Here is a 17,314-nt window from a genome sequence, read left to right on the forward strand (position 1 = left end):
TATTTCAGTATAAGAAGCCAGTGTTGTAAAGCTGACTTATTAAATGGTTCTATTATATAAAATGTCCAAACAGGAACAGGATACATTTGTAGTTGTCAGGAGCAGAGCAGGAGAGTAGGATGGCTAATATTGTCAATTTCACATGGTCTAGAATCACCAAAGAGATGCCTCTGAGCTTTTGTGAAGGATTAAATAGATTAGGCTAAATGAGGTGAAAAGGCCCACACCAAAAGTGGGTGACTCTGCTTCATGGACTGGGGTCCTAAAGTGCATAAGGAGGAGAAACAAACTGAGCACCAGCATGCAATGATGTCCTCCTGACTGTGGATGCAATGTGGGCACTCTGCAACTGCTCCTGTTGCCTTCCCTTCCTCACCATAAACTTTACAAAGAAAAGCTGTCTTGATCTGCTTTTGTTGCAAGTAGAAAGTGACTAGTAGAGAGCGCCTAGGGGATGGACTGATGTGGATATTTGTACTTTGCATGAAAATGTATTGCTGTGAGCGGTTTAATAAAAAGCAGAATGGCCAATAGCTAGGCAGACGTATAGGCAGGACTTCCAGGTAGAGCGAGAAATCTGGGAAAAAGGTAGGAGTTGCTAGCCAGATACCAGCATTGGAGGAAGCAGCATGGGCAGTATGAAGAAATGGGGTAAGGGGCTATGTGACAGAACCAAGATTAAAATAAATGGATTAATGTAAATTATAAGGGCTGGTGGGATGAGTCTAAGCTAAGGTCAAGTGTTCATAATTAACAATAAGTCTCGGTGTCATTATCTGTGAGCTGGCGGCCCAAAGAAAGATCTGACTACAACGGACTGCTTAGGGATGTGGATTTCATTCTAGGATGATAAAAATCATTTCTAAAATGGACTGTGGTTATGGTTGTACAAGTCTGTAGATGTTATTAAGGCTACTAAATTGTAAGCTTTCAATGGGAAAATTGCATGGTATGTAAATTTTATTTCAATGAAACCTTTTAAAAATATTAGCTAGTGAACTACTATGCCTAGGGTACCAGGATCAGGGAGACCTAAACAGATCCAGAACCGTAAGAGCTGCTTAATTGGAATTTGCTTGCTACAGAAGGCCACAGGCTCTGAAAGAACACATAACAGAAAGAGATGTCACAAGCCTGGGTAGACAAAATGCTGAGCAGGCACTGGGACAGTAAAAGAGGAAAGAAACCCTGTTAGAAAAAGGTTCCACACGGAAATTCAGTGAAGTCTGATTCAGAATCCTGTTTGATCACTAAGTCCAGAAACGCCAACAGTGGAAATGATGTTGCCTCTCCATAAAAATCTCTCCAACTCTAAGAAGAGCTCCATGTCCCTCTTCCCTGAGATTACTCACGAAAGATCCACATAAATTCTGAACTTTGCTATCTTGAGCTGGAAATGTGAGGTGGGGATGGATTTTGGGCCTTGGTCAAACCTGCCACTGGAACCAGCTCACTCCATCTCTGACATGGAAAGGTCAAATAATACAGCAGCCTGGACAGACTTGAGAAGAACCATGGATATTTATCATCTATTAACTATAGTATATGCCATTTTATCTTGCTTTAAAAACAAAAGAATGGTGATATAGAAAGAATAAGGATATTCAAACCCCTTGGTTATAGTATATGGTATTTTTTAAGAAAAATGGCCCCCAAAAGGAGTGCCATCATTAGGAAATGTTGCTTTATTAGAGTAGATCCTTGATGGAAGAAGTGTGTCACTTTGGGGGTGGGCTTTGAGGTATCCTTTGCTCAAGCTACTCCCAGTGAGACAGTCCATTTCCAGTTGCTTGTAAGACATAGAACTCTCAACTACCTCTCCAGCACCATGTCTGCCTGTATGCCTGATGTGGGAGGTAATGTATGCTGTAAATATGTTTTATTGCCATTGGTTAATAAAGAAGTTGCTTTTGGCCAATAGCTTAACAGACTAAAGCCAGGCTGAAAGAGATATATGGAGAGAGTTGACAGAGTCAAAAAGAAGCCATGTAGCCCCACCAGAGACAGACGCCAGGGATGGAATTTACCCAGTAAGCCACAGCCACATGGTCATATACAGATTAATGGAGATGGGTTAGTTTAGGATATAAGAGTTAGCTAGAAATATGCTTAAGTTATTGGCCAAACAGTGTTGCAAATAATATAGTTTCTGAGTGATTATTTCGTGGTCTGGGCGGCTGGTAATGAACAAGTGGCCTCCTACTACAAATTGGTGCTCAACGTGGGTTACGACCCCAGGACCCTAAGATTAAGAGTCTCATGCTCTACCAACTACAAATGCCACGATGTCACACCATGATAGTGGACTGAACCTCAAAACTGTAAGCCAGCCCCAATTAAATTATTTTCCTTTTTTTAAGAAAAACGTGGTCACTGTATCTCTTCACAGCAATAAAAACCCCAAGACAAAGCCAGGCGGTGGTGGCGCATGCCTTTAATCCCAGCACTCGGGAGGCAGAGGCAGGTGAATCTCTGTGAGTTCGAGGCCAGCCTGGTCTACAAGAGCTAGTTCCGGGACAGGAACCAAAAGCTATGGAGAAACCCTGTCTCGAAAAATCAAAAAAAAAAAAAAACCCAAGACGAAAGTTGGTACCAAGGACTAAAGTATTGCTTTGATAGACCTGACCATGCTTTTGTTTGGAGGAATCTGGACTCTGGTGAGTATGGCATACAGAGGTGCTAAGAATGATTTGAATAGGGGTAAGGGGTGAAAGATGGAGCGGAGTGGGAGGAAGTTCAAGAAGTTTCACATGAAATGAAGTTTAAGTTGCCTAGAAATCGGTCTTACGATATTTTGGTGACGTAAGTGGTTGCTTCTGCCCTTGTCTGAAAGTCTGCCTGAGGCTAGAGTTATGAGTTCTGGATTGATTCAGTTGGCAGAGGAAATTTCAAAACAGTCTACTATAGATTCTGTTATGTGCTTTAGTGGTAACTCTAATGAAGATTTATAATGAAAAAGGTGCAAGCTGAATGGGGTAAATTACAAAATAAAAAAATTAAGAAGGAGCACCAAAAATAAAATTGAGTGGTAAAAGCAGTGGTGGTACACACCTTTAATTCCAACACTTGAGAGCTCTGAGTTCAAGGCCACCCTAGGCTACAAGAGCTAGTTCCAGGATAGGCTACAAAGCCACAGTAAAACCCTATATCAAAAAAACAAAAACAAAAAGTAAAATGGTATAATGTTTTAGACAGTGGTTACAATTTTGTTTTTGTTTTTTAAGATAAAGTTTCATGGAGCTCAGCCTGACCTCCAATTTACTGTGGGGCAAATGACCTTTAATTCCTGATCCTTCTGCTTCTAACTCCCAAATGCTGAGACTGCAGGGACGTGTGCCTAGCTGGTAGTGGTTAAAAATGTGACAATGATAAAGAAATATGGTTAAAACATGCTTGTTAAAAATTTAACGAATTCCTAGAAGGAAAAAAAAATGAAAATGTTATAGTCTGCTAAAGACGAAAATAAATGTTTAAGTATTTAAAAACAGGAAACTCAAAGGTACATATTATTTGAGTTGTATAATATGACAGTCACCATCTGTGGAAGGCTTTTTTTGGTAAGTTAATTTAAATGAATTGAAATGTTTGTTCCTCAGGCACTCTAGCCACATGCAAGTGCTCAACAGCTCCATATGAATAATGACACTGCACTGGGCATTTCTACCCTCTCAAAACATGCTAGCAAACAATCATGGTAGAAAAACAAGGCTGCAAATGAATCCCATAAAGCATGATCTTATTTACATTGACTGGGCAAATACTAAATTGTGAATCAATACACTATCAATTAAACTGGGGTACAAAGAAATAGGATAACCAAGGAATTTTGCTCTCTGTATACTTTACTTTTATATTTTAATCTGCGAGTTTTACGAGTTTTACTTATATAACCAGTAACTCATATAATCATTCAAATGGAATGATGACAAACCAATTGATTTTTTTTAACTTGAACAGCTTTTCACTGTTAAAAGTGCTATACATTGGGCCGGGCGGTGGTGGCGCACGCCTTTAATCCCAGCACTCGGGAGGCAGAGGCAGGCGGATCTCTGTGAGTTCGAGACCAGCCTGGTCTACAAGAGCTAGTGCCAGGCCAGGCTCCAAAGCCACAGAGAAACCTTGTATCGAAAAACCAAAAAAAAAAAAAAAAAAAAAAAAAGTGCTATACATTGACAGTGATTAACAAAGATGGCAAAGTAAGTATCCTGTCCTTAGAAACTCTGTATTTCAGCCAGCTTCTGGGGAAAGTCTGCTCTGGGCCAAAGGTGACATCATCCTCAAAGATGCAAGTCCTAATTGATATCTGAGCACTGTTTTCAGTATTTCTTGATCGAGGAGATCCCTTGGACTGGGGCTGTTTATCTTACCATCTATACATTTGATAGCAGATCACATTTCAAAAAGAGCAGCTTTGAATAACCCCTTAAATTTCCCATGATGAGAATTTAGAGCTACAGTTATGTTTCTGCATTTTCTCACTGATTCCATGCAGTTGACTAAGGGAAGTGGTCATAGCCAGTTTCAACAATAGCCAGTACACTGTTATCTTCACCTCCCTCCCCGCACTCGAGGGTGGTACAAGAAAGGTTTATTGTTTTTGTTTCTTAATCCCAAAGTATGTGACAATTCATACCTGTAATCCTAGAACAAGGAAGGCTGAGGGAAGGGGGTTTGGTCCAGACTACACAGTAAATTCCAGACTAGACTGGCCTGACTAACACTGAGACCCTGTCTCAAAAACAAAACAAACAACAAAAGATTTGATCTTCAGGACATACTGGATCTTCTCTTTTTTTTTCTCTCTCTCTTTTTTTTTTTTTTTTTTTTTTTGGTTTTTCGAGACAGGGTTTCTCTGTGGTTTTGGAGCCTGTCCTGGAACTAGCTCTTGTAGACCAGGCTGGTCTTGAACTCACAGAGATCCACCTGCCTCTGAGTGCTGGGATTAAAGGCGTGCGCCACCACCGCCAGGCTCTCTCTTTTTTTGTTTGTTTTTTTTTTTTTTTTTTTTTTTTTTGTTTTCAAGACAAGGTTGCTCTGTAGCTTTGGTTCCTATCCTGGAATTAGTTCTTGTAGAACAGGCTGGCCTCGAACTCACAGCAATCCACCTGCCTCTGCCCCGAGTGCTGGGATTAAAGGCATGTGCCACCACCGCCCGGATCGGATTTTTATTTTTCTAAGAAAAGAATTTTTAATATGTTTTACAAAAGCAGTCTACAGATTCAATGCAATTACTGTCAAAGTCGCAACATTTTTCATAGACACAACAACAAAAATTCAAAAAATTCATTTGGAAGCACAAAAGACACCGAATAACCAAAGCAAGACTGAGCCAAAAAATAAATAAATAAATAAATAAATACTGGTGGTACTTTACTTCAAGATACACTACAGGCCATAACAAAAAGAGCATGCATGGTACAGGCACAAAAACAAACTTGTAGATCAGTGGAATAGATAGAGGATACAGAATAAAATCCACAATGACAGGCACCTGATTTTTTTTTTAAACAAAGATGCTAAAACTCTACTTTGAAGAAAAGCCAGCCCTTTCAATAAATGGCACTGGCAAAACTGGATATCCATATGTAAAAGAATAATACTAGATCCATACCCCTTACTTTGTACCCCCCCCCCAAAAAAAGAAAAAAAAACAATAGAATATCTTAATGTAAGATTGAAACTTTGAAATTGTTAGAGGGCAAGGTAAGGAAAGTACTTAAAGATACTGGCAAAGGGGGCTGGAGAGATGACTCAGTGGTTAAGAGCATTGCCTGCTCTTCCAAAGGTCCTGAGTTCAATTCCCAGCAACCACATGGTGGATCACAACAATCTGTAATAAGGTCTGGTGCCCTCTTCTGGCCTGCAGGCATACACACAGATAGAATATTGTATACATAACAAATAAATAAATATTTAAAAAAAAAAGATACTGGCAAAGGCAGGGACTTTCTGAAGCAGCTCAGCAGAAGCTGGCAAATGGGACTGATGAAGTTAAAAAGGCTTCTATACAAGTGAAGAGATGCTTACAGTGGGAGAAAATCTTTGCTGCTTTGTAGCTGACAGAAGTATTGAGACTTCATAAAGAACTCAAAAGACCACCAAACCAAGGAACCAAACAATCCACTCAGTAAATGGGCTAAGGGAATGAACAGGCAAGTGTGATGAAACACAAAATGTCAATAAATCAAAAAAAAAAAAAAGAAAGAAAAAAGAAAAGAAAGAAAACCAATCAGCATTCTTCCATTAGAATTAAAAATTAGCCGGGCGGTGGTGGCGCATGCCTTTTAATCCCAGCACTCGGGAGGCAGAGGCAGGTGAATCTCTGGGAGTTCGAGGCCTGCCTGGTCTACAAGAGCTAGTTCCAGGACAGGAACCAAAGCTACAGAGAAACCCTGTCTCGAAAAACCAAAAAAAATAAAATAAAAAATAGAATGAAACATCTCACCCCCAGTCTGAGAGGCTATCATTAAGAAAGCAAACGCCAACAAATGGTAACCAGGATGGTTGTGGGAGGGCAGCTCCTATATGTTGCTGGTAGGAATGTAAATCAGCCTAACCTGTATGGAAATCAGTATAGAGGTTCCTAAATAATACTAATAAAATAGAAACAGAACTACTTTATGGATCAGCTATGCCACTCCTGGGAATATGTCCAAAGAACCCCAAATCAACATAAAATGACTTATTGTTTGTTTCAAGCTTCCTTTTCTTTTTCTTTTTTTTTTTAAATAATGTCTGGCTATGAAATCCAGGTTAGTGTCAAACTCAAGGTTCCCCTCAGCTTCCTTAGGCCAGAACTGTTGATTGAGGTTTCTGTCCTGCAGCCATTAAGTCCCAAAGAAACACACAGAGGTCTATCTTAATCATAAACTGGTTGGCCTATTAGCTCAGGCTTCTTATTAACTCTTACATCCTACATTAACCCATAATTCTTGTCTGGGTTAGCCATGTGGATTGGTACCTTTTATCAGCGAGGCATTCTCATCTTGCTTCCTCTGCAACTGGATGAAGACTGCAGACTAAGTTTTTTTCTCTTCCCAAAATTCTCCTATTCTCATGGCCCCTCTTGTACTTCCTGCCTGGCTATTGGCCAAATTAGCCAATAAAAGACCATTTCTGTCCCACAGCACAGGATTGCAGACATGTGCCACCATACTTGGCTAAAGCTTTTTGTGGTATCAGGTATCAAACTCAGAGCAAAATGCATGTGCTCTACCAGGGAGGTATATCTTTATACTTGCCACCCCCATTCCTGATAGTCACGGGTGAGCAACTTTACTCCTTCAAATCATTCTATCCTGGGCTTCTGTCCTAAAACACTTAACAGGCCATGGACAGGAAGCCCTGAAATTTTGAATCAAAATCAATCTTTCAATCTTAAACTGTTTCTCTCAGGTATTTAACTAGCACAGTACTCAGTGTAGGGTAAAGCTTAAGGAGCCCTCTAGGATGTAGTTTACAACTAGAGAAACACACCTCAATGGAGCAAGATCATGAGCTTTAGTGGACTTAACATTGTGCCCAATTTCAACAGTTTTACCAAGTCCCTTCAGAAACTGAGAAGGCGGAACAAAGAATGAGAGGAATATTTAGCATGAAGGATCTTGGATTACCTCCTTAGTCTCACACCTGGGTTGGCAAGTTCCTAGTAATGTTGTAGATAACCTCTTTCCTGCCATTGCTTCTCAGGACAGAAATGGAATCTTCAGTCATCCTGACTTTTAATTTGCCCGGAAATTTTCAAGATTCCTTAAGCTCTTTACTGATACCTATTTATTTTATCCCACTTTTAAATCATGTGGTAAAGCAAGTTACTAAAACAGGTCTCAATTACCCTACTTATAATTTTCTACATATTATTTGAAAATAGTAAAACTACATTATCTGAGCTATCACCTCACTAGTTAAAAGTGGCAATCTCTCCCTTTGGCAATATTTTGAGAATGCATATACTTTTTAGAGTGATATGCTGTTACCATCTTGGTTTATGGACCAAACAGTTAGAGTACATTTTCCAAAAAAAATACCATGAAAATGGTGACCTTCAAGTATTTTGTAATTAAACTATTGTTTTAAACATAAAACTTCACATTTTGTTTATGGACTTTCAATATTACTCATAAAGTGAAATAAAAAGTCAATAAGGAAAGTTCTACAAAACCAAAAGCATAGTAATATCTTACTGGGTAGTTTTCCTTTATTTGAACCTATAGTTTCAACGTGGTAAGCTAAAACGATTTGTAAATGCATCATACTGAATGTTGGGTGCATATTAATCCTTTCAGGCCACAGGGGAGCTATTGAACAAATTACTGCTCTACATACTGACCACTGTCTACTGGCTCAGAAGCAATACTCTGCCTATTTGAGGTAAAGCATTATCTACTCATTCTCCAAAGGCTCATTGTTTGTTGTTTATTTAGACTAGTGGAGAATGAAAAGGCTAAATGAGGAGAGAAAAGTTTCCCATATTTTAACACTGACAAACCTGAGCTACTTAAAAAAAAAAAAAATCTGAGTTTCTACAGAGCACTATCAATTCGTGAGCCAAATAAAACAGGATGACTTCCTTAAATTGTACTGTTTAAATTGCAATATAAAAATAAAAAAGGCATTTCACCGAGAACAACAACTTGAGTTTTACTATCTCTCTACATTTTAACAGATAACAATAAATCTATTAAATTAATCTTTTCCAACTACAAGCTGTTATCACATTGCCTATTCCTGGTTTAAAACAATCCAATCCACTGGGCAGCTTTTAATTTTGATTAAACATAGTAGCATATAATTAATGTGCTGATGCATAAATCAGGAAGCCTCTGAAGAGAGCCCCAAAATACCTTTGGATGCTCTTCTGGGAACGTCAACAGTCTACAGAGCAAGTTATCAGATAGTCCCATTTCCACACTAGTAATTCTTTGTATCAAGGGTATCCTCGACTGTGTAGGCAAGGAAGCTTTAATTAAAACCCCAACCTAGAATATCAAGCAGACACAGAACAAGAAGAAACTGGAAGAGAGGTCCAGGGTCTCCCCAGAAAGATAAGACAGATGCTGAAGTTATTTGAGGTATCTATCAGCGTTCATCTGGACCGATTTCTGGCAAGAGCTAGTGTTTCAAAAATACATTCATATTTGGCTATCACAGACAAATTTCTATTACTCATAAACAGAACTAAAGCTCAGATTTCTGTAGAATTTCCTCTTCTGGCTTAAAAAAAATCTAGACTTGAATGACAACATTCAGTACTTGCAGCTGCCACTAAACTGCTCACTGAAAAAATTAAAAAGCAACTTGCCAAAGGGAGATACATATAGTCAGCTTTTCTTTTCCTTCATTTGTCATCTAATATTTTATAACATATTCAAGATCAATAAAGCCGCCTCTCTTAAATATAGCTTAAAGTAAACGTTGAATAAAATACAAATACTTGAAAGATTCTCCATGAACTGAATAAATAAGTCATCTGTGACTCAGGCTCCCCTAGCGTGTTTTTGGGTTGACCCATTTCTACAGTCACCATGGTTCGCAGGATCTCACTTCTAAGGGGCAGCAGTAGCGGCTCTGTGCCAGCGCATGGTTGAATCCAACAGGGTAAAAGGCTGAGGCAAACAGTACCTACAAAAGGCCACGGGGCTTTATTTAAAATGATCCCCCAATCCCCGCCTCTAAACCAGAACTTCAATACCAGCCTTAACCAGAAGCAGTCTTTTCTCCAAGAGAGGAACGAATCGGGTCTGCAGGGGAGAAAAGAGGGCAGGCACAGATTGAGAAAGCGGTCAAGTGTTAAAAGAACTTGGTACATTTGGCTTTGGGGGTCAGTCGCCAGGTCTGCAGACAGGATAAAGTCGCGGCCGCGGGAACTCAGTCCGCCCGTCGGCTCGGCTCTAGAAAGCTCTACGGACTAGCTCAGAGGCCGCAAAGCTGAATGTCCTCGGGCATCGCGGCCGGGACCTGGACCCCCCCCCCCCCCAGGCGACCTTCGCGGGGCCTAGGAGGCAGAACTTTGCGCAACCCGGAGATCGCCAAGGGCGCATCCCTCTCCCACTCCGCACGCCTGGCCTTGCGGGTTTCGTCTCCACAGGGGCGGCTAGGGGGGAAGGGGATGGCGAGAAAGTACTAGAAGGATGTCGAGGCGCAAGCGGCACTTCTTGCATCCCGCTCGCCCCTGCGGCCCAGGGCGCCGCCGCCACAAAGGGAGGGAAAGGCCTGGCGCCCCTGCTGGGCTCCCACCCGGAGCCGCTCGCCGCCGCGGGGTGAGGCCGGCCGGCGGGGGCGCGCGGCAGGTGACAGCCGAGACGCGGGTCCCTGGGCCCGAGTCGCAGTCTCCCCGCCCACCTCGGGCCTCGCCCACCCCGCGCGCTCCCCGAGAGCCGGGAGCCCGGCACCTCACAATGGTCTCGGGACGCGACGACCGCCGAGCGGAACCTCCGGGCGAGGGGCACCCGTTCCCCGCCCCCCCGGGCGAGCCGGCGCCGGAGCCGAGGTGCGCGCGGTCCCCGCCCTGCCGCCCGTCGCGTCCGCATGCCCCCTCCTACCCTTTGGCGTGTTCCGTCTCCTCCTCATTGTCTCCGTCTATTCCGCACGTGTCCTGGTCGTCCAGCTCGAGGCTCTGCTGGCTGGCCGCAGACTCGCTGTCCTCCGCCATCGCGGCGGCTCCGAGCGGCTGGGGAGGCGGCGCTCCGAGCGGCAAGCGAGGCGCGACAGGGCGGGCGCGGCCGCGGCTCTCTCTAGTGCCGCCCACCCTCGGGCTCCCGAGTGTGGAGCCCGCGGCCACGCCCACCCCACAGGTCCCGCCCACCGCGGCCGGTCCGGCCCCGCCCGCTCGCTTGCGGCTCCCGCCCGTCTCCGCCGTCCCGCCCGCCTCAGTCGGCGTGGGCCCCGCCCAAGTGTCGAGTCCCCCCCCCCTTCAGCGGCTCGCCCGCCTCTCCCGTCCGCTCCCGCCCACCTCGGCAGCCATGGCCCCGCCCAGCTCGCCTGCCCACTTCCGCCTGTTTCAGCGGGTAAGGCGCCGCGGGTCTCGCGTTCGCGCTTCCGCCTCAGCCGCCGAGGACCCGCCCATCCCGCTAGCCCGCTTCGGCCGCATTCGGCCGACACTGCCCCGCCCACCTCGCTGGCAGGCTCGGGCCCATTCAGCTGGCGCGGCCCCGCCCACCTGGGCCGTCAGGAGGGCTCGACCAGGCCTGCCCTTTCCTCCTCAGTCTCGAGCCCTGAGGTCTGAGCGTGGGGGCGGGGCACGACTGGCGAGCCGAGACCGAGGCCGCAGGGGGTGGGGCGTGGCCTGCCCGGGGCTGCGTTCGTAGCTTCGCTCCTGGAGGTCTAGGTCACCGGGTGCTGGATTTCTGTGCTGGACGTCAGCGTTTGCGAGGACTGGTTTCGCGATCCTCTACGTCCATGTGTTCCTCAGCTGCCGGAATTTTTTTCACTCAGGCCTGCGATTTCCTGACGCTCTCCCTGCCTTCTCTCCCACACGTACTTGAAAATTTTCCGTTCGCTCTTTCCATATCTAATGCTTATCAAGACAAAGTCAGAGTGCTCCAACCTCCCCACCTCCCTGTTGCAAGCTACCTCAGCCCTAAACAGAAAATTACCACAGCGGTTCTTATTTGATCTAGATGGGTTCCGCTGAGAACAGAACATTTTGACTTCCAATTGGGGGTGGGAGGGGGGGATTGGGTAGTTTCTGGCCGGTCGTCCTGCCTTCTACGTGAAGGTCGTGACCTAGACCTCCAAGCAAACGGGTCTAATTGTTGTCGAAATCCTCCTCTTATCAGGAAAACGGGCAAGGAAAGAAGCCAAGCTTGGTGGCCCAAGCCTGGTAAAAGGATTAGGAGTTCTTGGGACCAGCGTCCACCCTTACACAGGTCAAGGACATCTTAGGCTACAAGAGACTTGTTTCAGGGAAAAAATAAAAGGGCTGGGGATAGAGGAAGGAAACTCTCCCTTGTGTCCCAGATAAGATGCAGGTGAAAGTCACTGCTGATAAATGCTTCCCACAGCAACTCTTTGCTCTCCAGAGATAGGAAAAATTAAAAGATCCTGCCAGACCACCGGAAGTCCGTGAGGCAGTCTTATGCTGGCAATTGCTGAGAAAGTTACCAAAACTCTATGAAGAGGAAAAAATCCTCACAAGCCTCCCGAGAATTTTAATGTTTTAATGCAATGAGGGGAACCCGCTCCCCCCCTCTCTTTCTCTCTCTCTCTCTCTCTCTCTCTCTCTCTCTCTCTCTCTCTCTCTCTCACACACACACACACACACACACACACACACACACAAGAGAATATGGTTAAAATGCTATGAGCTAGAATGCCCAAGAGACAAAAATTGCAGAGCAACTTCAAAGTCCAACATTTGTTTGATGTTCTTGGAAAAAGTATAAATGGGACCCAAACATAGAGAAAATGCAATTTTGTCCTTAACAGTTGCAACCATTTCTGAGACAGTCAGTGAGGCCAGAAGATACAGACTTGAGGGTAAAGGCAGACACAGATGAGTGAGATTCCTGCCCTCATCTCTATGAACATAAGCAGCTGAATAACTAACCTGGCAACAGAGACCTAGCCAGGAGGGATCCTATGAGAGCTGCTTTTTAACCTGTCCCAGGGATCTGTGACAGGAGAATGGACTGGGAGTTAACATCAGGATTATCATGTGAAGGAAAGTAGGCAGACAGCCTGGGAGCCTTTCTTCCCCTTGGCTCACAGAGCATGGGATTGAAAACCACAGAGAGAGCTGACCTGAGTTAGTGGGAGCTCACTGACTCTGGACTGGCAGCTGTGAAACCTGCATAGGATCAAACTAGGCCCTCTGAATGTGAGTGACAGTTATGTGGCTTGATCTGTTGGGGCAGGACTGGCAGTGGACCAGGACTTTTCCTGGGTTCATGAACTGACTTTTGGGGGCCCATTCCCTATGATGGGATACCTTGCTCAGCCTTGGGGGGGGGGGGGGGCTTGGTTCTGCCTCAACTCGGTATGCCATTCTTTGTTGACTCCCCCAAGGGAGTTCTTACCCCATCTGAGGAATGGATGGAGGTGTGGGATGAGGGAGATGGGGGAGGTGGGAGAAGAGGGAGGGGGTAACTGGGCCTGGCATGTAAAATAAAAAGCAAAATTTTAAAAAAGAAAAGCAAAGAAAGAAAAACATATTGTATTCAAATATGTGCGAGGTTGCTGCTCTGTAAGGGTCCTGCAAAGGGTCATATGACTTGTGGCCTCACGTTTTCTTAATCAACTTTCTCTACGTCTAACCATGTGGTGCAGTCTTTTATCCTGGGACACATGAGTCAGGTGTCCTCTGAACTCAGATCCGTGCCTACAACAGGTTCTCTCAAGCAGTTTTCAAACTCCAAGGCATAGGAAAAGGAGCACATTTTTATTTCAGCTTTCAAGAAACACTGCCTAAGTGGGGAAGAGACTGAGGAAACAATCCTGGAGAAGAGGGCATCAGAATCCAGTGAACATCAGGAAATAATGACAAGCAGGGAGCGGCTGTTCTGCGGCATGGGAAGGAGCTGTGCCAGGCACTTACACAGTGCTAGATTGAAGCCTTATATAAGTCAAATGTTTTTTGGCAGAATACTAATCTTTTCCAGGAGATAACAGTTTCAGGACAGCCCTGGAGGAGCCCTAAATTCTATTATCATGTCCAGAAACAGTGTCTCAAAGGGGCTTTACTCCTCTGTCTGTGGCTTCATCCAGGAGTCTGGGGAGTCAGAGCCAAGTGGCAGCTTCGGGGAGATGAAATCCAAGGTTTAGTTGAGGGGGAAACACTTCTGCAGAGTGCTCACCAGTGTGTTAAAAGTGACTCTTGGGACTTTCACCTCCCACTTGGCTCATCTTCTATTAGAAGAAGACACGATTGTGTAGATGGTCTTGTTTGCTTTTTTTTTTCCATAAAATACACAACATAAAAGTTCCTGTCAGCCATTTTCAGAGTATGGAGTTTGCTTTCACAGCATACTTCTGATGTCTAGAACATTTGTCCTCCTGCTGAACTGCACCTCTATATCATTAAACAGCTCCCGTTTCCATCTTCTGTGGCAACTACTGTTCTACTTTCTGTTTACATAAATTTGATTATTGTGAAAAAATCATATAAGCTCTTCAATTTTTTATACTGATTTATTTCACATAAATCAACATCTTGTATGTTAAAGCGTGTGTTGGGTTTCCTCTTCCATTTGAAAGCTACATTGCGTTCTGTTGTGTACGTGTTTTAGGAGTTCGCCCATTGGTGGGCACTGTGTTTCTCCCATGCTTTAGATACTGTAAAAGCCAGACCTCGCTTTCAGTTCTGCCAGAAACTACAAGCAGAAGTAACGTTGCTGAATTGTACGGTGTTGAAGTGTGTGAGGAACCGGTCGTTGGCGTCCATAGCAACTGCTCCATGTATGTTCCTAGTGTTGGACTAGATGTCCAAACATCAGGGAAGAGTTGCTCCAGACACAATTCATATAACCACAAATTGATGCAAAAGCAAGAGGATTTTTATTCTGTCATGACAGGGTCCTTCAGGTTCGGGATATGAAGGACATCGATAGCTGTTACAGCCCATCTTTTAAAGCGAAAAGCCACAGACACAAGGGGAGGAGGGGCTGTAGGTTGTTTTCCAACTTATTGGATTGGCTTATTCAAAGGGTTACTAGCAGTGATTGGTCTATTCCAGGGCAGGAGAATAGCTGCGTGGTCAGGTGATAAGGGAGAGCATCTGTGGTCCATCCTGCCCTTTGGTTCAGTGACTAAATTAATACATCAGGAACTGAGTCAACATCTGTGGGCTGTATTTGCCTCAATTCCCAAAATGGAGTTACGTTTGAAGATTATTTTCAAGGACACAGGGGGATGAGCAGTCCAGTATGTGGTTATTTACAAGGACACAGGAGGATAAGCAGTCCAGTATGGGGGGGGGGGGGGCGACTGTCCCTTTCCAAGATAGAGTGAGTGTAAGGTTTTAGAAAAATGTCTTAGGGTTGAGGGGGCTTACAAATGCATTTAGAGTCTTTCACTAGCAAGAATACCAAAGGGTTTTTCTCTGTCTTCTCCATGCCTGTTGTCCCTTCCCTGGCCCACTTCTTTCTTTTCTGTTCTCCAGCAGTAGCAATCCTTGTAGGTATGAGTGATACAACTCAGTGTAACCAGGGACACAACACTTATATAACGTACAATTTAAAGCCAAAACAATTATAAAAGTTATGTGTATGTGTCCATGTTCATGTGTGCAGATGCACATACAGGTGTGCCTGGGTATTTGGAGGCCAGAGGACAACCTTGGCACTCATTCCTCAGATGCCATCTACTAGTTGTTTTGCGACAAGGTCTCTCACGGACTTGGAATTCAGCCATGTATGCAAGGTTATGAAAAAGTATACAAATGAATCTGTCTATGGGAGAATAGTCATGTTAGTTGTAAAGCGACATAGCGCTGGACCTCAAAAATACATTTGAGTGTTTTTTCTCTTTTTTTTTTTCTCTGACACCATAATGTAAATAAGAAGTGGGCTGGGGACGTCTAGGACTATAGAGAATCAAGAGAGAGAGAGAGATAACAATAAGTATCCAAAGGAAATACCTGATTAAAACTGAACTTTAGAGATTCATCTTGAGTCTGTATGTTTGTTTACCAAACTAACTTGTTTCTCCAGAAGATAGGAAATATCAAAACACCTGAAGAGAGGTTTAAGGAATTGAGCCTAGAATGTGAGGATATGGTCGGTCCAAAAGTCAGTAGAGAGAAATGAGTATAAAGTCATAAGGGGACTAAGAAATGGGGTAACTGAGGCCTTTTATGGTTCTCCTCTGTCTCTTTGAGTACTTCCCTACGGTGGGCAAAAGCTTGGCTTAGCCACATCTGGTCTCCAGTCCTTGATTAGTCCACCAGCTGGCCACAGGTATGTGTGGGAGACCAGCAGAAGTCAACACCATGCCTCACCCCCACAGACTTGTGGGGAATAAGTAGGCGTGGTGTTACAACCCCAAAATTCCAAGTATCTGACTACACAGCAGTACCTGCCATCCTAAATTAAAGCAGAGACCAAGAGGAAGTCTTTTTTAAATGACTCGTTTCTTACTGCTAACTGTGCTCACTGTCTGTGCCCCTGAGTATACCTCAAAAACTCATTCCAACCAAGAGTTTACGGTGACATCCCTGACAATGGATCTCTGGACTTGTGTTTGCCTTCTCCATCTCTTTTGAAAAGTAATTCCACACCACTCTTGCACTTCTGCAAATTACGTGTTTGCCCTGAGCCTTGGAGAACATACCTGTAATCCCAATTCTAGAGAAACTGAGGCAAGATTACTAGTTCCAAGCCAGCATGGGCTAAACAGAAGACCCTATCCAAAATAAGAAAAAGATGAAAGGGAAGGAAGGGAAAATGAAGAAAGTGTACATTTGAAATGCATTTTTATGGCAATTCAGATTCTGCTTTTTACTTCACATTACTGACTATTCTGTGTATATTATTCTTATTGTTAGTGGCACAGTAGGTAATACAGATTAGCTATACTATAAAACCCCAGTGTTGGTGCATTGATCTGGCCTTCAAAGTATAACCTCACTGAAAATTCTAGAAGACACAGATGATGCCATGGAGAAGGATGACTGTTCTTATTTTGGGGCTGGGAGGTTCCTTCCTTCTGTAAACAAGGGCACTTTTAAACCACACTGCTTTCTGATCTCTATAAACACAGGCCTGGTCTACCAGCAGTTCCCTAGGAGCAATGCTTCCAAATCTCATATTTCAAAATAAACACAGATGACATCTATGAAGCATGTGGCGTTGTTACAGTTCTTTTTAGAAGTGCTAGAAAGCTGCCAAATTGGTGACTCTATTGCCTTATTTCTCCTGGTTTGTAAGCAGAGACTATGGAAACTGTGAGCTCAAAGAACAATGGTAGGAAAGAGAGATGCAATCGATTCATTTCTTAAATGGAGACTTCTCCCAAGAATTACATGTGAGTACCTGGTTCTCATGTCTAGTCCGCCAAAGGCCAGAGATGGGAGGAGTAGAAGGGAGAAGATTGTCTAAGATGCCATAGAGGCAAAGGTGCTTCTTCATGATAAACCTTCAATTGGTGTGTAATGGAGTGCAATCTTTATAGCTCTGAAGCAAATGATGGGATGGATTTGTTATTCCCAGGGAAGGAGACCGAGTATGGTACCCACTTGAGTTACTCTGAATGATTAGGACTTTTGGCTGTCCCTGGAAGATTGTCTTAAAGGTGAAGTTACTATGAAGGACAGAGGAGGCATGGAAGACACTCAGCTATCTTCACTTGAGACACTAATGTCCATAAACTAACAGTGGCA

General features: G+C 44.0%; 1 protein-coding gene across 3 annotated transcripts in view; it reads right to left on the reverse strand.

Moving 5' to 3' along the window:
• The window catches only part of Nmt2 (N-myristoyltransferase 2), a 45,045-nt gene extending 34,171 nt beyond the window's left edge, over positions 1–10,874 (reverse strand). Inside the window, exon 1 of one of the 3 annotated variants that reach the window (XM_041630738.1) lies at positions 10,542–10,874. In XM_041630738.1, coding sequence (XP_041486672.1) covers positions 10,542–10,651 — 110 coding nt within the window. In that variant the 5' untranslated portion in view covers positions 10,652–10,874. The remainder of the gene's footprint in view (positions 1–10,541) is intronic. The other 2 variants (XM_041630737.1, XM_041630736.1) reach the window with 2 other exon arrangements.
• Positions 10,875–17,314: the final 6,440 nt, after the last annotated feature.

Source organism: Microtus oregoni, unplaced genomic scaffold (assembly GCF_018167655.1).
Source record: "Microtus oregoni isolate MIOR12 unplaced genomic scaffold, Mior012 000035F_ref0000213, whole genome shotgun sequence".
In the NCBI taxonomy this organism is placed as follows: domain Eukaryota; kingdom Metazoa; phylum Chordata; class Mammalia; order Rodentia; family Cricetidae; genus Microtus; species Microtus oregoni.